The sequence below is a fragment of the Lepisosteus oculatus genome, chromosome 5 (genome assembly GCF_040954835.1).
Source record: "Lepisosteus oculatus isolate fLepOcu1 chromosome 5, fLepOcu1.hap2, whole genome shotgun sequence".
NCBI classification, from domain to species: Eukaryota; Metazoa; Chordata; class Actinopteri; order Semionotiformes; family Lepisosteidae; genus Lepisosteus; species Lepisosteus oculatus.
The window spans coordinates 37,956,624-37,981,176 of record NC_090700.1 but is presented as its reverse complement, the minus strand read 5'-3'; the positions used below and the strand labels follow the sequence as shown (position 1 = coordinate 37,981,176).

At 42.6% G+C, this 24,553-nt stretch overlaps 2 protein-coding genes across 8 annotated transcripts in view; one reads left to right on the top strand and one right to left on the bottom strand.

The window, feature by feature from the left end:
• sox13 (SRY-box transcription factor 13) overlaps positions 1 to 3,459 on the top strand; it is a 41,614-nt gene extending 38,155 nt beyond the window's left edge. For all 6 annotated transcript variants that reach the window (XM_069190358.1, XM_069190359.1, XM_069190354.1 and 3 more), the window contains exon 14: positions 349 to 3,459. In XM_069190358.1, coding sequence (XP_069046459.1) covers positions 349 to 616 — 268 coding nt within the window. In that variant the 3' untranslated portion in view covers positions 617 to 3,459. The remainder of the gene's footprint in view (positions 1 to 348) is intronic.
• A 3,573-nt stretch (positions 3,460 to 7,032) lies between these two features.
• On the bottom strand, positions 7,033 to 24,452 carry etnk2 (ethanolamine kinase 2). 2 transcript variants are annotated; one of them, XM_006628545.3, is made up of 8 exons: positions 23,112 to 24,452; positions 17,501 to 17,760; positions 16,183 to 16,323; positions 14,880 to 15,022; positions 14,470 to 14,553; positions 13,746 to 13,906; positions 12,951 to 13,024; positions 7,033 to 12,054 (listed from the first exon to the last, which is right to left on the bottom strand). In XM_006628545.3, exons 1-8 carry the CDS (start codon positions 23,256 to 23,258, stop codon positions 11,982 to 11,984), a joined length of 1,083 nt encoding a protein of 360 aa, XP_006628608.1. In that variant the 5' UTR covers positions 23,259 to 24,452; the 3' UTR covers positions 7,033 to 11,981. The 2 variants fall into 2 exon arrangements, with proteins under 2 accessions (XP_006628608.1, XP_015198111.1); XM_015342625.2 differs by lacking the exon at positions 23,112 to 24,452 and adding an exon at positions 21,109 to 21,988.
• Positions 24,453 to 24,553: the final 101 nt, after the last annotated feature.

Here is a 24,553-nt window from a genome sequence, read left to right as displayed (position 1 = left end):
TGATGAGCTGGATGTGGATTGCTCAAGACAGCAGGAGGAGACGGCTCTCCCCGTCCTGTGGGCGGCTCGTTGGCATGCCATGCAAACACATCAATTACAGCACAAACGTGTAAACAGAAATGGTTTAAATTCTGATCGTGTGTCACGGGACACCTCAAAATGCAAATGCGATTAGAAATCCAAACCGTGCTCGTGTTTGCTTTTCTCTCTCTGTGAAGCTGAAAAGCGAAAGTGAAACACACGACGGCCGTTCCAAAGCAGGTCCCGATTTCGCTAGGTCTTCCTCCCTCTCGAACGGGCTCCGCTCCGCTGGCTTGACCCCTGTCTGTGCACGTCTGTGTGTTTCAGCCAGTCCGAGCAGCAGCTGCATCACTATTCCTCCGCGGAGCCACCGTACCCCAGCCCCCCCGTGTCCCTGAGCAGCCTGCCCATGCACCCTGCCCTGCTGGAGAGGTACCTACCCCGCACCCTGGAGCCACGCCCCTCTCAGCCCCGCGAGCGGGAGGGGAGAGTCCCTCCGCCACCGCCGCCGGCGGAGAGATACCCCTACAGCGAGGGGGAGGACAGCAACCCGGGGGAGCGCAGCGAGGGCGAGCTGGTGGTCCTCACTGACTGAGGCCCAGGGGCAGAGCCCTCCTCTGGGAGGCCAGCCAGGAGTCGTCAGTTTTAATTCTGCCTTTTTTTCTTAATTCTAAACCTCGATGACACTCTGGGTTTGAAGGATCTATACGTTTTTGAAATCTTAGGGGCTCAAGGGGTAAAACCCTCTGCTATTTTTAAAAACGGGGAACATAAACACAATGTTTGTGAACAGAATCCTCCCCTACGCTCTTAAAACACAAAGCAAGTCCCTGTCTCACCGTCAGGAGAGCTTTGCGGATTTCACTCCGAGACGTGGATGAACCAAGCTCAGAGCAGAGCAAAGGCGCTATTAGACCGGCTCTATTTATTTGCTTTATTTATTTTTTGTAAGGTTTCTACATGTTTGTGAATATAAAGATCAGAAGCTAAGTTTTCTGAATTAAGAGCTACATTCACAATATTTCATTAGATTACTTCAGAGACTTTCCCGGCGATTTACCTGAGAAAACACAAATGGAAACGCAGAAACATCGGGAAGATTGTAGATGAGGGGAGGTTATTCAGCTCATGGGCCAATTGATCCATGGGTCTTGTCAAGCGCTCTTTGAACGTAGCCTAGGTATCCAATTTGAAAACAGAACTGGGTAGACTCCTATAACCCTTTGTATAGAGAAGCACCTATTTACTTTCCATTTGTGTAATAGTAATCACACAGACAATAATAGCAGTTCTTGTTCCATAAGTGACATTGTAGACTATAAGGTTAAAAGGCCTTAAGATCATCCAAGAACTATGCATTTTCACATGGATTTTCAAATAAACATTAAAATCGTAGTTTAAACACCTAAGGAAAATGCTTTGGATCCAGTGTACTAGGAGAATGTTGCTCTGCCATCTGTGCAGGTACTACATTTTCTCCATACAGCGCGTCACAATATGGTGGAGCAGATCTCGAGGATTAACACCTTGGAGATTCTGAATTTAGAAAGAGAGAAGTCTCAAATGTCCATCTTCCCTAGCAAACATGTAAAGGACTGTGCTGCTACAGCCTTTTCAATGAATTAGACAGCTAATCACCTCGTTTCTACAGGCCTCATAATGTTACTAACGCCTTTAATATCCATACATCTGTAACCTCTTGAAAACAAAATGACAGCCATTGAGTAAAGGAGTTCTCCAAGCAGATCTAGCCACCCTGGCAGACTTATCTGAAGCACAGTAAATAAAGGCTTATGAAAAGAGTGAAGTATTGGTTAGGGATTCGGACATGTTCCAAGTTCAGCTGTTGGACCGTTGAAGAAAGCATGAGCCAAACAACAATAAGAATGAAGCAGAACACATAACCTTCCAAATACTACCCCCTGTTTGAACAGGAGACCTTCCGCAGGTGTTTGTGGGTGGGCAAGGGGAAAGGGATCAGGCTGTATGTCTTGGGTTTAACTGTACAGAAGTGAGGGTACCGGAAACAAAACTGCCATGGTGAAGAAGGAATTCATGGATACCAAAACCGGAAGATGCAATCAATCGCAAAACCCTAGCCTTCCTGACAGAAAAAAAGGAACAGGCTTACAAAAAGAGCCTGCAAGATGCACTGTGTGACAGTCTCCATTTCAAAAAGCTGTAGGTGTATAAGTGTGTATATAGAAAAACTACATACTTTCTATTAAGTCTGCTCTACCACGAGGTTTTGGCAAAATGTGAAATATCTTGAACAGATGATACATGATCTTATGGAAGGCAGATTTTTTTAAACGAATGGAAAAGTCTCCCAGTTAATTGTTGATTTTATATATATATACACACAGCCCAGCTTTGATCATGCACTTACACGATGTTTGTAGCTGTATTAAACAAAACTGTTACAATGATTTATTCTCGCCAAACCAGCACATGACGAACGTGCCTCTGCTCTGTTAACTGTGTACACGTGCTCGTGTCTGCTTCAGACCCGCGAGTCTGCAATCATTATTCACGGTGTTCATTACTTAGTTTGCATACTGAGATACATTTTAATAAATACGCAAATAGGTGGGGCATAACTGAAGCTGATCAGCGAGGACATATACATGTATATTAAACATGCACAGATCTCCTTTAAGGTTTGTGTACATCGAGGTTGTTGGCAGCCTTATATACAACTAGATTTCTTAAAGTCCAAAATAAAAATCCAAGTACCTCCGCCATTGGGTTAAATTGTATTTTTCTAAATCTATCGTATATTTATTTAAATTAAGTTTATTGTAACTTGCTTTGTATGTATTCTTTCCATTCATCCATGCTGTACTGTGACGTGTTTTTTGTGTTCGGGGAGAGAACTTGGTTTGCGGTCCTAGAAACTAAACCGCGGTGAACAGCGCCACCTGCTGGTTCGCATTTTCAACTGCGAAAAGATGATGATAACACGGAGCCCCATATTGTCCTTTTCCCGTCATTTTGTTCAAGTCTGACAGTAGGGCCCCGGGGAAAAATACTTGGGGGGAGGGGGACTTCTAATGTTCTTAATGATCACTTTTCTAACACTGAAAAATACTGAGATTACGTTTTAGGAAAGGAGTCTTCCTTCTTAACGCTGTTGGCCGGTCGGGCAGCACACACGGGCCTGTGTAAGACTGCTCTCAGTAATAAGACCGTCAAGTCGGAGCTCTCCCTAGGAATGCTGGAATTTTTTTAACGTCATTTTTTAAACATTTTTAAATTGAAAACTAATTTCAACAAATCCAAATGGGTCGGTTATTATTGCTATTGCTGTAAATACAGACATAGAAATATATTTTGTTTATAAGTGGTTGCGTAATTCAAGGTGTATATTTCATGTATTATTTACATGTTTTTGAGTGTTTTGTTTTTGAAGGCAATAAAGAATTCTTGCAAGCGGAAGTGAGTGTCGCGTGTTGGATTTTAGAAAGTTGGGGAGAGAGAAGCAGGAAGCGTGAGAAAGCAAAGTACCGCAGATGTCCTGATGCAACGGCAGCGTTGAGGTCTGGTTTTTAAAGTTCTGGTACACGATTAACTATAGAAAATGCAATCAAGAACGTCAATCCCAAATCATAACCTTGCCTGTATCGGATATGTAAACCTTCAAAACACCGGGGACATTTAAAAATCTAACCTAAGATGAGCCTTTAACACAATATTTACATAATTCTCTGTCTTGGATGCACGAACAGTTGTATCCAGCTTGCGCAAAGTCACAAAACAAACAAGGCTACTAATTACTTTCGGTAGAGGAGGCCTGCTCAGATAGCAATCTAATTTAACGCACTATAAACCCCCCAGAGATGGTTCTAAATTCGGCGCTTTCTGATGCAATGGTTTATCTTCCACAACAGGTATTTTTTTGTCCTTTTCTTTAACATCGTAGACACCAAAAACATTAATCGAAACGGCACTTACCACAGTGGTTCTTCACGGAGGGAGCCTTTGTGTTTTCCCCGCAACTTCGAAGCCGAACGCCTCCGGTGGGGAGCCATCTTCTCCACAAATAAAACTAATAAACACTTCTCTGTCGACCTCTTAGTGCTCTATCAAAGTACAGTAGTATCCAAAAACACCGAAATATACAAAAGCAGACACCGACCGAACCACCAACACAGAAGCCTTTGGGAAGAAGCAGGGGATCAAGTCTTTGTAAGTGATCGGGCAAGGAAGCGTGAACGAGACACTACACATTTCCAAGCAATAAGTAAAAACAATAGCTTTCCATGACCAAATTACCTCAAGGTTAATTTTAGCATATAACGACCACAGAGTTTTTGGTCACGCAAATGTTTCCTTGCCAGGATAACCATTACATTAAAACTGGGTTGCTATTGTGAAGTGATGGTGGACAGGTTAGGAAGGCTTTTCCACCTAAACCAGAATTTCCTAAATTAATCTCCAGGTATCATGACTAGTCAAACTCCTGACTGGCTCTTAAAGATCCAATGGCACCGTTCTTATCACTAGAAACGTTAACTCTAGCTGTCCTGATAACATCTGTCCTCCCTACAAATCCCTGTCAATTAAGACGGTGCTAGATTGCTTTTAGTTGGAAAGCAAGTTCCTGTGTGAATTTGCAATAACTGTTTCTTTGTAGATTGTGATCATACAGATTATGGACAATATACTATGTCCTAATTATATACTGAATTTACGAGTGATAAGATCACTGTTTTCTTAAACGAACAAATACCCACATCATCTTTGGTGATGTTGAAATGGAAACAATTTATCTGACAGGCCTTAATACAAAAACTAATCAACTAACTTTGAAATAAAGTGCATTTAATTAATATGTGGTTTTACGTACGGTGTTTTTCATTTTAGTTTTGGTTCGAAAATATAACACGTCAGAAAACGGAACACCTCACGCCAAGTTCGCTAAGCCTGAATGGTAGCATTTCCTGGGATAGAGTCTCCATGACAACAGGAAAACAGTTGGCGTATTTCCGGTGCAGTGAGTTAAAGGGGCCTTTCTTTGCTGTTTACTGATGAAGTAAGACTGAACAGGTGCAAGGAGGAAGCAATGTGATGTTTAATGTCCTTATCTAAACACAAACATGAGCAACTGTACATAAGTATACCATTTACAGCAGCTGTAAAGTGACTGAAAAACACGGACTGCTATTTTTTTTTTGTTTTAAACGCTTGTATTGAAATATTTGCGTCGCTGTATGCAAATTGTTAGCATTATTGGAAGTATCAGGAAAAGTTGATTTACCATGCTGAATAGCTGCTGTTTTGATGTAATTATATCTGAAATGCAGATTTATCAGGTATCCACTTTCTTACAGCTTCCTTCAATTAAGGGTCGTGGGGCTTGGGTGGGGTCAGTCCACACAAACAAAAACCCACACCAGGACCAATATTCACAGAATCAGAACCAGTGTGTCTTTGGACTGTGGGAGGATACCAGAGTACCCAGGGGAAACCCCTGTGAGCATGGAAAGAACATACCAACTCCACACCGATAGCACCCCAGGTTCAGATTTGACCCTGGAACCCCAGTGCTGCACCACAGCACTGCTAACCACTACCACCCAACCAACCCACTAACTCTTAAAACATAGTAATTTATTTATATCAACCAAGGTCATGCACTGTGCATACAGCTATTTTATTGTTTTATACATGTAATATTCAATTACATTGTGTTTTGGGTGTTTTACATGCAATACCCTCATAGATCTCAGTTACAAATACTATACATACCTGGAAAAAATGTCTACTTTAACTACCTTTGCATAATTTTATAAATGGTTTCAACTTTGAAAACCTTAATTGATCCCCCCCAGTTTTATGTAATCTACCGTCCACAATCAGTTTAATGTCAGGACTTAGAATAAACTGAGAATTATAACATAGGAGGATATGAAAAGACTGCACAGAACAGTAAAGCATTTGGTCAATCTATATTGGTCGTTTGGTACTTACTGATCTGAGAATCTTTTTCACTTCCTGAAGAACGCCATTCGATAATCAGATTCAACAAATGGCTAACTTATTCTGGACTCCTACAACCTTTTGTAAAAATAAATATTGCCTCCTTTTATTTTGTTATTCCTACATACTTAATAAACAAACAGGACGTCATAAACACGTTTTTCACAACATATTGTTTTGTACCGAACAAAGTACATTTTTAATAATTATTTTCTACTATGTTTGTCTGGTTCTGATGTGTTGTTCTGTTGTTGGACAAACTGTAATGCAAAGTAAACTCCATTGAGAAAAGTATGTTTTGTACAAATACAACATGCCTGCAACACTGTCCATGCTATAGGCCAGGAATTTTTCTATAATGGTCAAGGGCTGTGTGCAAAAATAGTTTTTTCATTCACAGCACCCCAGCAGTTTATGTCTGGAACTGCATGGGGACAGCTGTGTGACAATAAATCTAGAATCCAAGACCTCAGAAATGGCCTTGCTCTGGCTGTGTAGATGTACATACATGTATATTATAAACACACCAGCCCCCTAACATGGAGAGGGAGATATGACCAGTGTTACTCCTTACCGAGGACACCTCTTATCCTCCACTACAAAGCTACATACCTCCAGTCCTGTAGGGCCACATTCCAGTAGGTCTTACAAGTCTCCTAACACCCCCAGCACCTGTAGACCTGAGGCAAAGGTGTTACCCTGGTCCAGTTAAGCTAATAATGAGATCAATTATGAGCCGAGGTGGAGGACGACCTGCAGACACTATAGCCTTCCAGGACTGGATCTGTGAGCCCCTGGTCTAGTGCACTGGTCTCATGCTGGGGAGCCACAGTCCTGGGAGCTGTAAATACCCGTGGAACAGAGGACTGGAGAGAACATTATCATGTGTGACTCTGGCTCTACAGGATCGGAGTAGTGTTGACTAAGTTATTCCTACTGAACATACAGATACATATATCATTTAGAATTTATCACATTCCCTTTCAGTAACTGAAAACTCAATATGAAAACACCACGGCGCCTCTTGACTTCCTTTTTAATATAAATATTTACTAACAGTTGTAAAATTATTCTCCAAGAAAACACAGAGCAGTAAATTTGTCACTGTACATGATCGAATGATGTCTTTTCCCCATAACAATATTATTACAGTATTTACACCCCCAGCCTGCTTCCAGCCCTTAACGCCATCCCAGCACCCCACAACACGCAAGCAGGCATGAGGATCCCCTGGTGCCTCACAGAGCTCCCCCATCAAATATGAACATGCTTGCACCCCCTGCATCAGATCCCACACAGAGCTGAAGCATCATGTGTCACAACCATTATTAAAAATAAGAATCAAAGGCTGTCTGTACAGTGTTTGAGCTCAGGTCAGTTTAGTACATTCTCAGTGTTAATCCTTCCAACCCTGACTCCACTCTGTCACGACGTTAGCGGTTTGGTCTCCAATATTAGAAAATGAACAGCAGAAAAGTTATTCCACGTGATTTAAAGTATCAGACATGTTGGAAATGGAAAAGAACCATGGCCCCTCTCTTCAATAACTGTTACTGATTTTTTTTTGTTTTCCTATGCAGTGTATTAGAAGTTCAAGTCCTGTACGCCCATCTACTCTGCATCCCGTCATGTTCCTGGAACCAACTCCCATATCCAAATTGGGCTTGTCCCACATCACTGCTGCTTTTTTTTTCCCCAATAAAATCCCCCAAGAGCCAGTTTTCATGGTGGGAATATCTGTGCATTCTTGGAAGTTGTAGGAGAACAGTGTCCCTAGCACCGCATCTTCCATAGGCTGGAAATGGGGGGGTGGGGGGTGGGGGTGGGGAGACAGCCCAAATTTACTCCAGGTTGCTCTTCGGAGTGGATGAGAGACAAGGTGCCCATCACGGTGAGATGATGGGCACCCTCACTTGCTTGTAAAGCAATTCACAGGAGACTCGCTCATCGCTCAGCTCTCCCACTGTCCCACTTGACTAAGTCAATGTTCAAATCTGCCACTCTTTGAAGAAAAAAACAAAACAAGATCCAGTTCTGTCCCTTTAAAAGCACATCTCACAATCCCGTCTTCGAAAGGACTACACCATTCCTCTGCTGCACAGAAAAAAAAATACTCTGCGGTATATTAATAATTCACAGCTTACACTTGTTAATTATTAACTGTTATGGAGGCGATGGCTCATTAAACAGCTGAAAATGCAGCCCTCACCCATATTCCAAAAAGGTCAGTCTTTATAATTACATTCTTTTCTACCTGATGTTAATAATCTAAATTTCAGTAGCTAAGATACTGTAAGCTACAGTCTGAGGCTCAAAAGCACACTCTTAAAAGGAATAAAATCAGTCAAAAGCAATCTAAAAATGATTATAATACATTTTAAATATAAATAATATATTATAGTAAAATAAAATTACATTACTATAATTTATTATTTTAACTTGTATAATATGAATGCTCATTACTTATACAACAACGAAACCTGACCATAGTCTTCTATACACAACATTCTTTTAATTATGATTATTACAGTACTTTGTTTGGAAACTTTACACAGGATTGGGGGAACTAAATAAGCTCTGAGAAAAGGAGAATTTGTACACTGCAAGTATCAAATATAGTATGAATGTTGGCAAAAAACAAATAAATAACATATGCAGATCTGTGAATTACACAAGCACCAATGCAAACATTCTTCAGGGTACAAAGTTCAGAACTTTACACAAATTTCAATGTAGGTAAAGCACACGAAAATACATCATTTGTTTTTAATCCATTTAAGCAGTGGCAGCTGTTTCTACTGAACTCCAGTTTTCTTGTAGCTTGAAAAAATATTTAATGTATGTATAAGAATAGTAGATATTCATCTGCAAAATACATTTTTGTTTTCAAGGCATTCAGTATGAAATCTATTTGGAGATTCACATTCCCCTAAGAGACTGTGTTGGTGACATTCCAGTACCAAATGGTACATGATGTGCTCTGCACTGAGAAGATAGGGTTGAGCACAGCTCATCATCTTGGCCTCAAACACAAAGCAGTCCATCTAAAACAATACAGTAGAGTATCCAATGAAACTCTGCCACTGAAATTACTAGCCAAGGAGCGGAGAACTGCCTTGTCCTCTGCAGGGTGCTATGGTTTTATCGCTGTACAAAATGCCCAGGAATGTAAAGAGATCATCTAATGATCCTACTGGAGAATAGGCACGAGTGCTGAGGAAATACGTCAGAGGAACAGGTGTTTTGACTTGTGGCTCCTCAACATTAACCAACCCTTGCTGCTCGTGATAACCAGGGCTGCTGTAAAGATGGCTACTAATGATCTAGAGACAGTGGTTCTGAACCCTGGTCCTGGACGAACACTGGATTTTGCCCCAGTCAAGTTCTTAAGCACAGGCTCATATTTTTCATGTTTGCTTTCAGGTCTGAAAAGATTCAATGGGATTTGTAATTGTGATCAACTTGGTACCCATTTCTGAGTTTCAGACCTGCCCTCATTCAGATGTGCTGCCTGGAATGTAACCAACTGGGCCTCTGCAGAAGGACAAAACGCTCACTGTGGGCATCATGTACAGTGTCACGCCCACCAGCGTCAGTTCATTATTAATTGATCAATTAGTAAGAAGCTGTTTAGTCAGAAATAAGAGCAGGTTTGTTAGGGAGAGGCTGTGTAAAGTTCTGTGTGCTGAAGAGTTTGGAAATAGTACCTTTAAAGTAGGGTATTTTCAATACTCATCGCTGATGACTAAACTTCTTAATTGGACAAATAACATGTTTGTTTGTCCAAGAAACAAACTGTTTCAAAATGTTTATGTTAACAATGTAAGGATGACCTTAAAAACCTGCTGGGTTTTGGTTCTCCAAGTCTAGGGTTGACAGGTTTACAGGCAATCTGTATAGTGAATTATGATGTGTGGCCTGTGAAGTCTCCACTATGCTCATCAAAGAAGGAAAAATGTTTGTGGGGCATTTCAAGTGCCTATTTATCTGGATCTGATCCACAGAAAACAAAACAGAACTATCCACTTTCCGCCTTGTCGTGTATTGTTCCACACTGCTTGTTCCCCAGAAGAGTACAGAAGCATGGCCAAGTGATAAATCATGTAAAGATAAATCATCTGGTCCTGGCTGTTGATTCAGTCCTTTCATCAGTCAGCTGCAACTAAAGGAAAGCGTGGGACAAAACGCTTCCCCGTTAACTCCAAAGGCCAGATCTTCCAAGCCACTCTGGGATAAGCTTTTCTAAGAAAGCAAATGACGAATTTATTTCTTCTACAGGGTAGGCAACATCTTTTCATCAGTCGCTTGCTACTGTACTTGTACCATCCATGCCAGATTTTAATTTGAAACCTACTTCCTCAGAGAACCTTCTTTTTAACCTTTACCAAAAATTTCATGCATGGATGGTCGGGTGAGGGGGAGACTGGAATGCAGCCATTAACTTACACACCTCAGTAAGCCAACCACTGCCCATACCGATTAATGACAACACACTCACGCAGGACCTCAAGGTTAAAGACTTTCTACAAAGCTTTCCAAATCATTCAGAGCGTACTCTAATTTTCCAGCTAGCATTGCGCAGTATAGTGCACATGGCCGCCACCTCTCTCCTTCCAACAACCACAGGCTATGCAGACCACATACCTTAAAGCCCACTAGCGCAGTTATCTATCCAACTCATCCAACGCCCCTCCCTCACCTCTATTCCCCCCTTAGTACAGCATTTGCCAAGGTGACAGCAACAGGAAACCTGGCTCGCATCATCTCCTGTTGCTGCTCCAGTTCCTGTGCTGGTAGTGCCAAGTGCACAATGACAGTTCAGCCCCACCACCTGTCAGTAAGGTCAAAGACAATAACACAAAAGCAGAAGAGATACCGAATGCAGCCATCTACCAAGAAGCATTACTGAGTGAGCTCTAGAAAACCACCACTACTACACTGGCCACAATTATTTCTGCTGCTATTACAGTTTCAGAATCAAGATAGATTTCGTCCCAAAGTTTCCAGTGACAAAGACTGGACCATGAGAATGACTTGAGACAGAGGTCAGTAAAGAATGTGTCACAGCTTTAAGTGCAAAAAGTACCAGCTCACTGTCACGTTTACAGTAAGCAGCTGCCTAGATTCTGGCCCCCACTGGTAATGCAGAGACAGCTCAAGTAGGGGGCAGAGAGCAGAGCCAGATTCTAGAGGCTCATCATTCAGCTTAGATACTCCATCACGTCAACCTACAAAACACCCCAAAACAGGGCAGGGCGCTGAAGAAGACAAGCCTCAGAATGTCTGCCAACAACTTGTTTCTTTTAGATTTTCTGAGGATACAAATAAGGATCCATTCTGAACCTGTAACTTGCTGGATACCCATTTTACACACAAAAACAAAAATGCAAAACCCTGCCAATGTACAAGCATTCCAAAAAATAAAACGTTCCAACCCTGAATCCCACATTCACCCCAAATTGTTCCATGTCCGCAGTATATATAGCATAACAGCCTTCAGCAGGATCATCTGCATCAGGCCCTGCAAGGCATGGAAGGGCAAGCCAGCAGAGACAGATGTTTCTTCCTGTTCCATTCTGTGAATTGTGTTTTGTCACAACCATCAACAAAGCCCATTTTCAATGGGACAGGGCTCATAAACCCTAAATGACACTACTCTTTGAAAGCAGAACAAAATACATATTAGCCTTATTAACAAAGTGCCACGCAGGGAAACAGGGGGGCATATTTCTCAAAGGGAATCGCAAATCCAACGGAAATGAGTTGATCCCACCTCTCATCGCACATACCCCCCCTTCGCACACTCTCCTAACTCCATCCTCTACAGTAAATCTGCCATCCTACCCCCAAATTCCCACCCCCACCCCCAGCCCTTTCTTCTCCTATAGAGAGGAGCCTCAGTTTTGCAGTTTCAGTCTCGATGAAGAGAGAGACGGAGAGAGAGTGAGTGAAGACTTCTTGCGTGTTCTGCACCCCCATCACTCCACAATCCCCAGCGACATCACTTCCGGCTTCATCTTGAAGTACTGAGTGAACCGCAGCACCGCATAGCTGGGAGGCAAAGACAGGGGGAGAGAGAGAGAAAGTCCACCTTAAGCTCCATCAGAGAAAGGGGTAACAGAATGTGAGGGTCAGGAAAATCTCCTATTTCAAAATCACTGCAGACTGACTACCCTGGTTCTCATTTTCTACCAGTCATCACTCACGCAACAACATGTTGACTATTTTATGGGAATTCACATGAACTTGCTCATTTGGGTTAAAATTTTGGACTACTGATTTTTTTTCTAGGAGCAATTACATGCATAAATTTGAAGAATTTTGTTTTTTATCCCCATTAGTTTTTGTTTTAAATCAAATCAAATCACCAATCATTTCTGTTATACCTACCACATTTGGAATGGCCAATGTCATTCATGTGCGTCTTTAATGTCTCGGCCTGCAGCTACAGACCCTGCCACCGCACACAGGGAGAAAGAGGATGTGCAGGCAGGCCCCTCTGACCATGCCTACCACAAGCCACTCCTCTTTCAAGAGATCACAGCTGCCATTTTAAGTGTGAGGTTACTCAGGCGGTGCAGTGAAGTGCACCACCACCACACACTAGGTGTTTCAACTGAAAGCAAAGAGCTCAAGGAGGCACAGAGCTCAGACCTCCAGCTAACAAACCCTACAACACCAGTTATCGGACTAGTGAGCATTTATAGCATACAAGTATCTATGCAAATATATCTAACAAATTGTACCACATATGAGATACCCACCACGTGGTGACAGCTTCCCTTCAACACACACAGCAAACACACACCAGCCATCCGATTAGAATCAGTCAAGTAGTGCAGAAATCCTGAACCGACTCAAAACACCTATGCAATGGGAATTCTATTTCTAGACTTGCATTAGCATTTCAGTTTTGAATAAATCCTGATTCTGGGAAGTTCTCTTACCCAAGGAAGTCAAAGTCAATGGTGGAATACTTGGCCTGGATCAGAGCCCAGAACCCCCAAAAGAAATGAGATGCCTGCCAAGAGAAATGACACAGATACAGTATTAATGTCTTACACAGGACCTTGGTTTTATAGACAGCAGCACAGCAGGCACCTGCCTTTCTCTGTATCTCATTCAGCAAATATATACAGCCTCAATCATGAAAACAAGTTCACTGCCTCAAGTGACTGATATGTGATTTAAAAGATTTAAAGCAACTGGCCCACGTGAAACATCTGTTCCAGCTGTCAATGTTTCAAGCAATAATGTCTCTCCAATATGAAAAATAATGCATGCAAATATACAAAGAATACAACCTGTTGGGAACAAATTTCAACAATCAAATTTTAAATCTATTATTTCAAAGCTACCCAGCCATAGTGTGGAAGCCACTACCCTGGCTTCTTTCAAGAAATGGCTGGATGAGATCCTGGGATCAATTAATTTCTAACTACCAAATGGTGGAAAGAATGTAGGCACAAAAAAAAAATGCCCAGATAAAGCAATGTTTTTGAAGCCAGCTCCCCTGGATCCTGCATGACAGCTTTAAATCCATCTGCTGTTAGCAAAGCACAGTGCAGGACAACCTCCACCTCATTTGTAGCCTTTCTGATGTTGACTAGGGTGAGTGAATCATGTGCATCGCAGGCTATGTTAAAAGAGGCGAGGAGAGTCTCTGATATCATTTTGGGCCACAATGGATTGGAATGATAAAAAAAAAAAGAAATATTAAATTCGTGCCTGAATGCACTCACCAGAGCAAACTTATTTACTTGCACGTAGAGCGTCTCTATCTCCCGGCTGCTCACCTCCTCCGCCTTCTTGGTGAAAAGCTTGTAGGCCTGCAGGTAGGAGTGGAGCCACTGCAGCTGGAGCTCCCTGCTGGGATACAGCGAGTAATCCACCTCGCTCACTCCTGACACACACAGCAGCCATCAGACACCCACACAGAAACAGCACACACACATAAGTCATCAGTTACACACAAGCACACAACACAAACAATATAGGCAAAACACACACAAACAGCACAAACACAGACCATCAGTTACACAAGCATCGGTTAGACAAGGAGCACCCACACACACAGCAAAACACCAAAGAAAGCATGACATAACAACACGTCAACCCATCACATACAAACACAACCCACAAACCCACAAAACAGCAAACGGACAGGCAACACAAAATATGCAACAGGTAGAAGAGAGAGAGAAAAAAACAGTTACAACTTTTAAACAAACACGATCATGCCTCAGAAATAACAATCTACATTTAGTAGAGGCCTTTCAACTCCTTGTTGCTATTGTGTCAGACTAGAGGCCCTTGAGAAATGGAGCTCAGTCTCGCCTGACAGACAGGACAGATTCTGCCACTATCCCTGGCTGTCCCTGGGCACTCTTCCCAGAATGCACACCTGCCTCCTTCCCCTGTTGCTCCCTCAGTTAGCCTTTGCCTAGCAACCTCATACCCACTTACCTGCAAACTCATTGAAATGGTTCCCAATGTCAAAGGCCTGGTAATTGTAGCTGGCATACTCATAATCTATAAATCTGACATGCCCTGCAAGAACAAGAGAGAATACTTAGCAGTTTAAGAAATGCTTAATGGCACTTTACCACCTTAATGTCTGACTCTACACAAAAAAAAAAATTAATCACACCTAGCAACAAAAATAATGAATCCCATTTTTGGTCACATTACTGATAGTACTGAAATGGTTAGTGATCATCAAAAATTATCTATCCAACATAATTTGTTACAAGAAATGTCTTTATAATTCATGTGCCTGAAACCCATGTTGCTCAGTCAGAACGCATATGGATTTACAGCCGTTATTTGAAAGTATGAACATGTTTTTAAGTTCACAAACAGAGTAGAGTATTTACCTTCTTTCACATTGTGGATAATGTTTTTACACAGCAAGTCGTTGTGGCAAAGCACTATGGGAGAGCCCAGCTGCGACAAATGGTCCTTCATCCAGGTCATTTCCTGCTCCAGGACTTCCTGACTAGGCACTTCCTGTTGGATTCTTCAGAAACAGTAAAAAAATAAAACATCAGGCCCCAAATAAAAATAACCTGGATTCTCAGAGTTTCACATTTTCAGCTGTTTTGGAGGCTTGTGAAAGGGCTAATTTATCTAGAGCACAACACCATTTCTTTCCCGAAATGAAAAGGAGTTAGCGACACTTATCAATATTTAGCATATATGAATGTATTTTTTGTACATATAAATATAAAAAGTATTTATCTGGTTGGGTGTAAAGACAAATCTAATTCAAAATCAAAATATTCAAACATAACAGAATTAATGAGTTTTACAACATGCATTTTCCAGCAAACATTTCTGAACAAGCCTCTGCGTAAGGCCCTGCACGTTGCACAAGGCCAGGCTACCGGACATTGCTGTAGTTGCAACTGTTGTGTTTTCTGGTCGGCCTGAATGCATGTTAGCTCAAAAGGAATGTTTGACATTTTAATAACGGAAGAGACCTTAACGGATATGTACAGTATATACTTACTGATGTCAAACACATGCAGCAGAAATATTCATTCTGCCCCTTCTCAAAGCCTGAGTTGGTGGAAATTAGCACCCAGGAGCTCAGGACAGGAAAGGTCACAGACAAGCAGGTTATGAGCTTTCGTCATTGAGAGCATTCCAGAAGGTTACCGTGTGGCCTGACTAAGAAATACCGCAACAAGACAGGGGTCATTCCAAACGCAAGGTGGCCTGGCTGAGCCAATCAGTCCTGTCGCCTTCCCTATCCTAATGGGCTTAAAGAGCAGTAATCCCTCTAACAGCCAGACCCATGAGCACAACTCCTTCCAATAGGCAGGAGCCGCAACACATAATACAGCCACAGACTAATATGCTCTCATTCTCTGCACATGTCTGCGAATCCAATTTCCTTGCAAACACACCAGTTTATGTAAGGGAACTTGTGCAGAAAAGCAGAGCGTACCTCACAAGGAATTTCTATTCTATTCGTTTATTTCTTTTTTCCTTTTCACTTTTCAGGCAAGAGAAACGCGTTTTGATTTCAAATGCAGGTACTGTGGTTGCTGGACTCTACAATTAAGCGACAGTTAGCCAACATCTTCCACGCAGCTGTGCATTACAATTCTATGAATGGAAGCATAGAAAGTGTATTTAGACTGGCTGTAGTCCAGCCTGATTCTGCAATGTTACCTGGTGTTAGAGGCCTGGTCGGTGAACTCAGTGGCCACAAGGGAGAAATATTTGCGGAGCTTGATCCAGAGGTTGGGCTTGGGTATACAGCCATTATGGGCATGGATGGCATGAATTCGGGCCATCTCCCGAGCTATCAGCCTGCGGCACAGAAAGAGCCAGATGGAGAAGCACTTAATACATCACTCTAAACACACACACAAACTAGGATGAGAATCATTGCCCTGGTCAATGAAATCATTAAATACAATTAATTCATCTCTACTTTTACACTTGGTGAGATCTTAAAGGGTTCATCCTTTGTCTTATCTTACCACTAATGGTGCCCTAAGCCTGTGTGATAAGTGTGGGTCTCCCCGCTCATGCTGAGATTCAGGCACACACAGCTCCATTCCCTAAACAGTGGCTAACTCTGCCACACGAGATGACCCAAAAGACCTGACACCTGCTGTGGCAGAGTTTACACTGTCCACATTTCAGATGTGGGTGATGACACTGTGAGCTAAGGAAGTTGCAGAAGTGACGGGGTGCATCTGTACCTGCACCTTAAAATATAGAAGATGACCTACATTTAAAGCGTAATCGAATTACATATATAGTCATTTGACAAGACATCATAATATTAAGCAGGCAGGCATTTTCCTGCTGTAAGAATGCCAGGCTGTTCTGAGAAAAAAGCTGGGCAGCCTGTCTGCAGACCCGATTTTCTTAGGGGGACCTCCTGACCCAAATTTAACCAGGCAAAATTAATAACTTCAAGAATCTGGAAATCTGGAATTCAGTTAAAGGACAGCTGGTCTTTAGCCAAACTTCTTTGGTAGCAATTTGCTTCTACTAGTCAGGACAAAGTCTCCCGATATGTCACATTTCCGGAATGCTGCCCTCATCTGTGATGGGCCCTTGCATCTGTTTTTAAACAACAGGTGATTTAAATAGTATTTTTTTCTTATAACATGGGAGGTAAAGTCCTAAGACAGGAAGCCCCCTCATATAAAAAATAACCTTGCTCTTTCCTGTTTTTTCCCTGTTTCACAAGGTGGATTCCCTGTGTGAAGCTAACAATGCACCGAACATTTCCTCTTTCAGTGTCCATTAAGGGACAAAAAAATCTCAAAATTCTCCCTATGAGTTTCTACAGAAAATACAATTTTTATATTGCTATACAGGAGGAGTATTTTCAATCCAGTATAGTCCCTTCCAGAAAATCATTTGAGGTTACATTTACAATCCATGGCAATATGCCGAGTGTCTTCACCCAGAGGCACCCCAGCTCCCCGTCAACCTGTAGGGATCACCGGCTTGTCTTGTAGAGGAGTACCTGAAAAGCTTGGGGTCCCGGACATCCTGGGGCCCCAGCGCGTCTCCCTGCATGAACTCATAACACAGCCCGTTCTGGAAGGTGCAGTACAGGTGGGGGGCGCAGCCGTTTGCGTGCAGCACCTGGAAGCTCTTCAGCTCATTGTCCCGGTCCACCAGAAGCTCCGTCTTGTTGCCGTACACCCGGACCAGCACCACGTCTTCGGGGCACTCCTCCACATAGCAGCCAACAAGCTTGTTGGTGATGCCATCAGTGAAGAGCTGGAGGAGGGGGCGGAGACAGAGGGAGAGGGGCGGAGTCAAGCAGGAAGGGCACTTATAGACTCACTCCTACTTATCCTGGATCAATTTCTTAGGTCCAAAAAAGCACAGAGAACCTTCTCATGAAAAGCCCGGCTGAATACCACTCTACTTAATCAGCTTCAGTAATCAGGCTGTGTAAACCAACACTACTGTAAACCAACACCACCAACAACACCGGCAGAGCAGATTCTCTGACATTCAGGAAAAAGAGTTTCAATATCTTAAATAAACAAGGAAAGTTGTGCATAGACACTAGGAAGGACATTTTACCAGTTAATTAAAGGGAGGATTTATATGAATTTATAAAAAGAAAGGAACTGCAGAACAATCAGTTTAACGTCTGTCACTGGAAATATTATGGAAATGATGGAGCTTAACTAGAACACGGTGCTTGAAAGGGCAGGCCTTGATTAACTTGATTAAACAAACAACCAAGAAAGCTTACAACACTAAAATTTAGATTAACAGAAGCAAATTCTCAAGTTAAAAGCCATAGGAATCTACGGTAATGTATACACCCGATTAGGAACAGGAAACATCTCCAGGGACATGATGCATGAACTCTAACTGTGGGCAAGTAAGCAGCGGAGTACAGCAAGTGTCTGCTTTAGGTCCATTGCTCTTCCTGATCTATATTTATTATTAGATCCTGGTATATTTACAAAATTAATGACATTTGCAAATGATATAAAATTGGTGTGTCTGTATTGACCACCCCCCCGCATTAGGGAATGGCAAAATGACATCAACAAAATCATGGAGCGGGCAGTCATGTGACAAATTAAAGTTTGCATTTATATGTGCAAAGTAATCCACACAGGAAGTAGGACTCACACTATCATGTGGGTGACTCTGAGCTGCAGGAAAGGGATCTGGATGTTGACTTTTCTATATCCTCACTAATACAATGTGTGGAAGCAATAAAAAAAAAGAAACAGTATGCTCAGATATATAGCAAAAAGTGTGGAAATTAAATCAAAGGAAGTTACGCTTAAGCTCTATAATGCACTAGAATATAAATACATAGCAAATGACTTTTTACACAGAGCTGTGAGTTTGTGGAACAGGTTTCCCAATCAGGTGGTCTAGGCCCAAACTCTGGCTACAGACCAGAGGAGCCCTTCTTATGTCCCTCTCCATCCTCTCCCTGTCTTTTACAAAGCAGCCATAGGCTACATCTGAAAGCATCTTTGTATTTTACTCCTAAATATGCATGTTACAGCTCTGACAGGTTTTTAAAATATATTTACTGCAGAGGCTTTAAAAAACAGTAACAATATGACTAATTCAAGTGTTAAAGCCTAGTATTCTTCATTTCCCCACCACTGTTACTCTATTGATCTAACTGCCACGCACAACATACTCTGAGCTGCGCCTACAGTAACATTCCTGACATTCTTTATATGGACATACTGTCCTACCAGAAGCACAAACATTACAGTGGCTGTACAGACAGCTATAAGTCCAGTAACACTGACAGTATGTATTTCAAATGAATTGTGTTTTTTAGCTACAGACGTATTTTCACTAGACAACACTATTGAAGTAATATGTCGCCACCTACCAACTCCCTCTTGGAATGTAGCTAACTTACTGAACAGACAATATATTTTCTTATTGTCCAAAAAAAAATCTGGTCCAAAACTAACTTCAGTCATTGAACTCTGCTACTGATCATCAGCAAAACCTCCTGACAATGGCACAGTATACACCTTGACAGGAATGGCTGTCCGCATTGTAACTGAGTCATATGGTAAGATGGAACCTAAACTGAACATTCAGAAGCCCAACATCCTCCACCAGAAACCCCAGGTGCACATGACACAGCACCATCAAATCAGAGTCACAATAAGTGCTTGGAGAGTGTTAAGCACTTCCAATAACAGGGGAGTTACCCTTCACAGAAGACCCTCATACTGAGACACAAATCCAGCATGACCTAAAACCAGCAAGTGCAGCATTTGGCCATCAGAACAAGTTGGTGATTGAAGATCTCAACATTAAACCTGAAACAACACTGGGAGTCTACAATGCAGACAGCATTCCTGCTTTACTGCAAGGGGCTGAAACAAGTACAGTACAACATGCAGCAGACACTGACCAGATGTCAGGGCCCAGGCTTACAAAAGACAGTTCTCTTCTTCTCCCAGTCTACCAAGTCAACCACACCAGAGGAGCAAAGAACCATTTCTAAGACAAGACAGAAGAAAAACAACACTGTTATCAGCTCCTCTGAGATCATGCCTCATGACCGAACTAGATGGAGAAACAATATCTGGGAAAGATCCCAGGTCCAAAGGTGTCAGAATGAGGAAGTAAACTGAGACTGCTCAGATTAGGTTCAGATGTCCCCAGAGACAAAACCCGCTTTATCTGCCAGATAATTAATCTTCTATATGCTTGATGGCAAGGGACAGCCAAATTAATGAACAAACAGCATATGTGTACAGATTTATATGTAAACTTATTACCGACTTACTAATTTATATAATCGGGTGTCTTTATCCTAAGTGACTTACATTTGCACAAATTCATAGAGCTGGAAATTACACTAGAGCAATTAATGCAAAGCACCTTGCTTACGGGTACAACAGGAGTGTCTCACCTGTCATATGACCCCACAGCCTCTCAGTTATGAGTCCAGAACCCTGAGCATTGCTCCTCACTGCTGCCCTATGGTACATAGTAGATGTATGTGAAAATCCAGAATTAAACCCTTGCTATATAAACGGTGTCCCTGATTCCTCTGCCTTGCCGAGAATGGTTGAATTTTAATGACCAGCCATGCTCCAGTTCAGTGTGTCTTAATACTCCAGGAAACAGATGTTCCAAAGGTAATAACTTACATAAGTGCCTGCAGATCAGTAACTAATTGCATTACATTTCTGCTGCATCCTGCAGTTTGTTATGTCTCTCTGGTCCTCACTGCACTCCACAACTTTCTGGTAATCAGTTACCTGTGAACATATAATGTTTATTTTCTATCATTCAGCCATTAACAGAAAACAGTTTAATACCCGATAAGGATCTTGGCAACCCAGAGGCTATCCCAGAAGGAGAGGCCACAAAGTAGGGAATATACCCTGTGCTGGGCTATCTATCCAGCACAGCCCACACAAGCACAAAGCAACAGCTGAGACACACATTAACCCAGCCATCACGACTTCAGGAAGTGGCAGGAAACCAGATCACCTGGCCAAGCCCACAGGGAACACAAAGAGAGCATGCAAACTCCACACAAAGGGTGCCGCAGTCCAGAATCAAACCCAAGACCCAAAAGATACAGTTCAAGGCGGCAGGACTCACCTTGTATATCATGACACTGTAGCTTCATGAGACACTTTGGTTAAGGTCATACGTTTCAGTCAAATAAATAATGATAAAGATGAGGTATCGCAGCAAAGAACACCATTGAAAAGATAAGCACATAGGAAAGTGACCATTAACATTGAGATCCCCAACTGTAATCTAGTCAACCAGCGAAGCTGGAAAAGAGAGATGCAGCACAAAGGATAACAATTCGGATAAAAGAAGAAAATTGAGTCTACCAGCCTACTATACTCTGAGTTTGAAAACAGAGAGAAAACACAAAAACTGATAGTCAACGAACAAGATGCCCAAAACGATATACTGCAAGACCAACGAGTTTTTACTTCATTAAAATCATACGAGTACTGTCCTACTGTCTCTGTTTGTGCTTGTAATGGACTTTGTTCTTCAGGGTTTTTAATCACAATATCCCGGCCAAGCTTTCTGAGTCTCTTACAACATAAGGCTTACACTGAGTCACCCCAATTATAAAACGACGTGGTCTACACGACTAGTCAAAGAAATTTCCCAGGGGGCAACAGTTTAGTCGGCCTCTCCAGACTTGTGTCATTAGAGCGCAAAGAGGCTCCAGTACTATGGATGGTCAAAGTCATTCTGTCTGTAAGATACAGCGCACCGTCCACAGTGAGTCATGACTGGAGCTCTCAGTCACCAAGGCAACCAGCACACCATCACTGCAATCCAAAGATCACAGACCACCATTTCATTCATATGGTCAGGTGGATTTCTTACGGAGATTTTAGAGTTGACCTCGTATTGCGAACTGTATGTTTGTTTTTGTGTTTATCTGCATTGTTTTGTTAATCTTTTTAAGTAGGCCGAAGACATTCAAAGAAAATATATTTAGTTTTTAATACGCATGTTCATAATATGTGTAACTAAGTGTTCATTTGTGTGAAAAATCGAAATAATTAGAAATCAGTTTCAGCAGCAAAATTGTTCTACTCCCTAACGTCTACAGAAATGCACTGAAACGTTGGAGTAAAACCGAGTAACTTTACAGAAACGTTAAACAAAAACTGTCCTGATCCTTAGCTAGGATTTTAACTAAATTGCTAAATAAATTAAATATGTAAAGAAAGAAACTTCCCAGGACCACAGCAAGAAACCGTTGTTTTAACAGTTAAAAACATAGGGGAACTCCAGACGTTTAACACGATTTTAAAGGAAACAATTCGCTCTTTGAAAGACACGAGTCAGCACGGTACGCCTGGAAACGATTAAAAGAGCTGAATATCTACCGTGAATAACCACAACCTGGCTTTGATTGTTGTGGCGAGCCTAGGCGGACTCCAGATTGGGAGAAGAGGGGTCTGGCCCTTTAAGAGCGGCTGTCACTTTCAGTTGTGGCTGCTCAGTGCTCGGCGCCGGGCTGTGGCTAGTTTGCAGGTGCGACACTAAACTTGGTCTGGCGACTGAGTACACGCATCCGTCACTGTTTAACAATACAGTAATCTGTGAAACGGATAAAGGCCTGTCGCAAAAGCATATTTAATGAACACACAAAACCCAGCAACTGCACCTGATAATGCATGGATATGTTTAATTTACAAATTAAAACAGAATTATCGCCATCAGGGCCGTATTCAAATAAAATACAAATCAACTCCTGGATTGTGAAACACGCTCTTAGCTAAAAGAAATTGCTTTGGATCTCCAATACGTTGCATCCTTTCCTTGTAGCATTTACATTTTATTTGTAAACGGTGTTATCTTCACTGAAATGACGAGTAATCCGTTAAATATGGACAGCAACTGACTTGCAGTTGATGACGAGGTGTCTGAAGACAGACGTTGTTTAGTTCGTGACATTGCTGTTTTTAGGCAAAAGAGGAGGAAAATGGCACCTTTTAAATAAAAAAAAGAATGCTCTCGGTTTCCTGGAGCGGCATTAATATTGTGTTGGAAAAGAAAGAAAACCGAGAAGGCTCTGTCGGATTAAAGGGAGACCGTGTTAAGGATGTGAACCTCCTACTCACCTTCGTCCTGACGCGATCGATGTCCCAAGCCGGTCGCAGCTCTTGTATCAATTTCAGTGCGCCAGCTGTTACGTCGTGCTCGTCCACACAAATGGGCACTTTCCTTATCACCGGCGAGCCGACCGGCACGTGTATCTCCGTCTCCATTTTGGCTACCTTTTACCCTTTTTTGTTGGCAAATTTGGTGTCAGCCGTGTAACAAGCAAAGTCAGACCGTGAGGCCGGATTGCCGATAGTTGGTGGGGGGGCAGAGATTCAGAAGAGGAAAGGGTGCTCTCTGCAGCGATAACCCACACGGCGCCTTGATAGCGCAACCAAAATGATGCTGTTTTACAGAGGATGGTGCCGATGTGCGTGTTTGCGCGGTACCACTCTAGAAGCAGCCGGTAATGGCAATTCTGACGCCGCCCTCGCCGACAATCACCCGATCGTGGAGACTCGGTGCGGCTCGACAGCAGCCCGGCAAGCCCACGGTCACGGGAGGCGACAGAAGCCAGCGACAAGCAAAGGGTAGACGCCCACTCTGAATATTCAAACCCGACCAGTCGGATCCAAGCCCGGCGGTGCGGTGACGCAGAGGGGTAGGAGGAGGAGGGCGGCCCGGCTACGAAAATGAAAATACGCGTCTCAGAAGAATCGCTGTCTCCCACTGGCGGGAGGAAGACCGAAGTAAACATTGACTTAACCGTATAAGAACAGAACAGAAATGTGAAAAAAACGCGCACCTCGTGCTTCACAGGAGAATAAAGAAACCATCCCCCATTTTAATGAGGCTAATATGGTGCGATTGACACGCGAGGCAAGACTAATTCCCGGGTTTATGTTACAGTCGCCTTCGGATCCGAAAGGGGAGTTTCTTCGAGATTCTCCGGATTTTCTCGGGAGTTTCCGAGCTAGTGTGTGATTCCCAGTTTGCTGTACTACCTGTGATTGTTGGCAAACTGAAATGCGCGATCCCCACACATGTTGGGGATGACTAACGTAATATGCACGTTATGGGGGAGTAATTAACAGAAAGCAGCAACATTCGAAAAATCGAATATTGAGGACGACGTCCTCTCTCTCTCCTAGCGGGCATCAGCAGGGCCCGGTCTCCATTTGTCGGTTTGAACCAAATCTTTGAGCTGACGTTGCCTTTAAACTGCGACCGAGAATACTCCAACCGGCGCGTCGCTCCATCGGAATGAGAACAAAGTAATGTAGCCAATTCATAGAGAGGGATTATCAGGAGGCACGGGAAATTTGGCCAGGATGCCGGGACTACACCCCTACTCTTTTCGAGAAACACCCTGGGATTTTTAATGACCACACAGAGTCAGGACCTCGAAGGACGGCACAATGTCCCCGTCACTATACTGGGGCATTAGGACCCACATGGACCGCAGGGTGAGCGCCCCCTGCTGGCCTCACTAACACCTCTTCCAGCAGCAACCTTAGTTTTT

Excerpts from the sequence above, each read along its gene's own strand:
- etnk2 (XM_006628545.3), bottom strand. The coding sequence starts at position 23,258 with ATGGAGACGGAGATACACGTGCCGGTCGGCTCGCCGGTGATAAGGAAA. Across the intron at positions 17,761-23,111 it reads TCGATCGCGTCAGGACGAAG|CTCTTCACTGATGGCATCAC; the intron begins GTGAGTAGGAGG and ends CCCCTCCTCCAG. Across the intron at positions 12,055-12,950 it reads ATTGACTTTGACTTCCTTGG|CTATGCGGTGCTGCGGTTCA; the intron begins GTAAGAGAACTT and ends TTTGCCTCCCAG.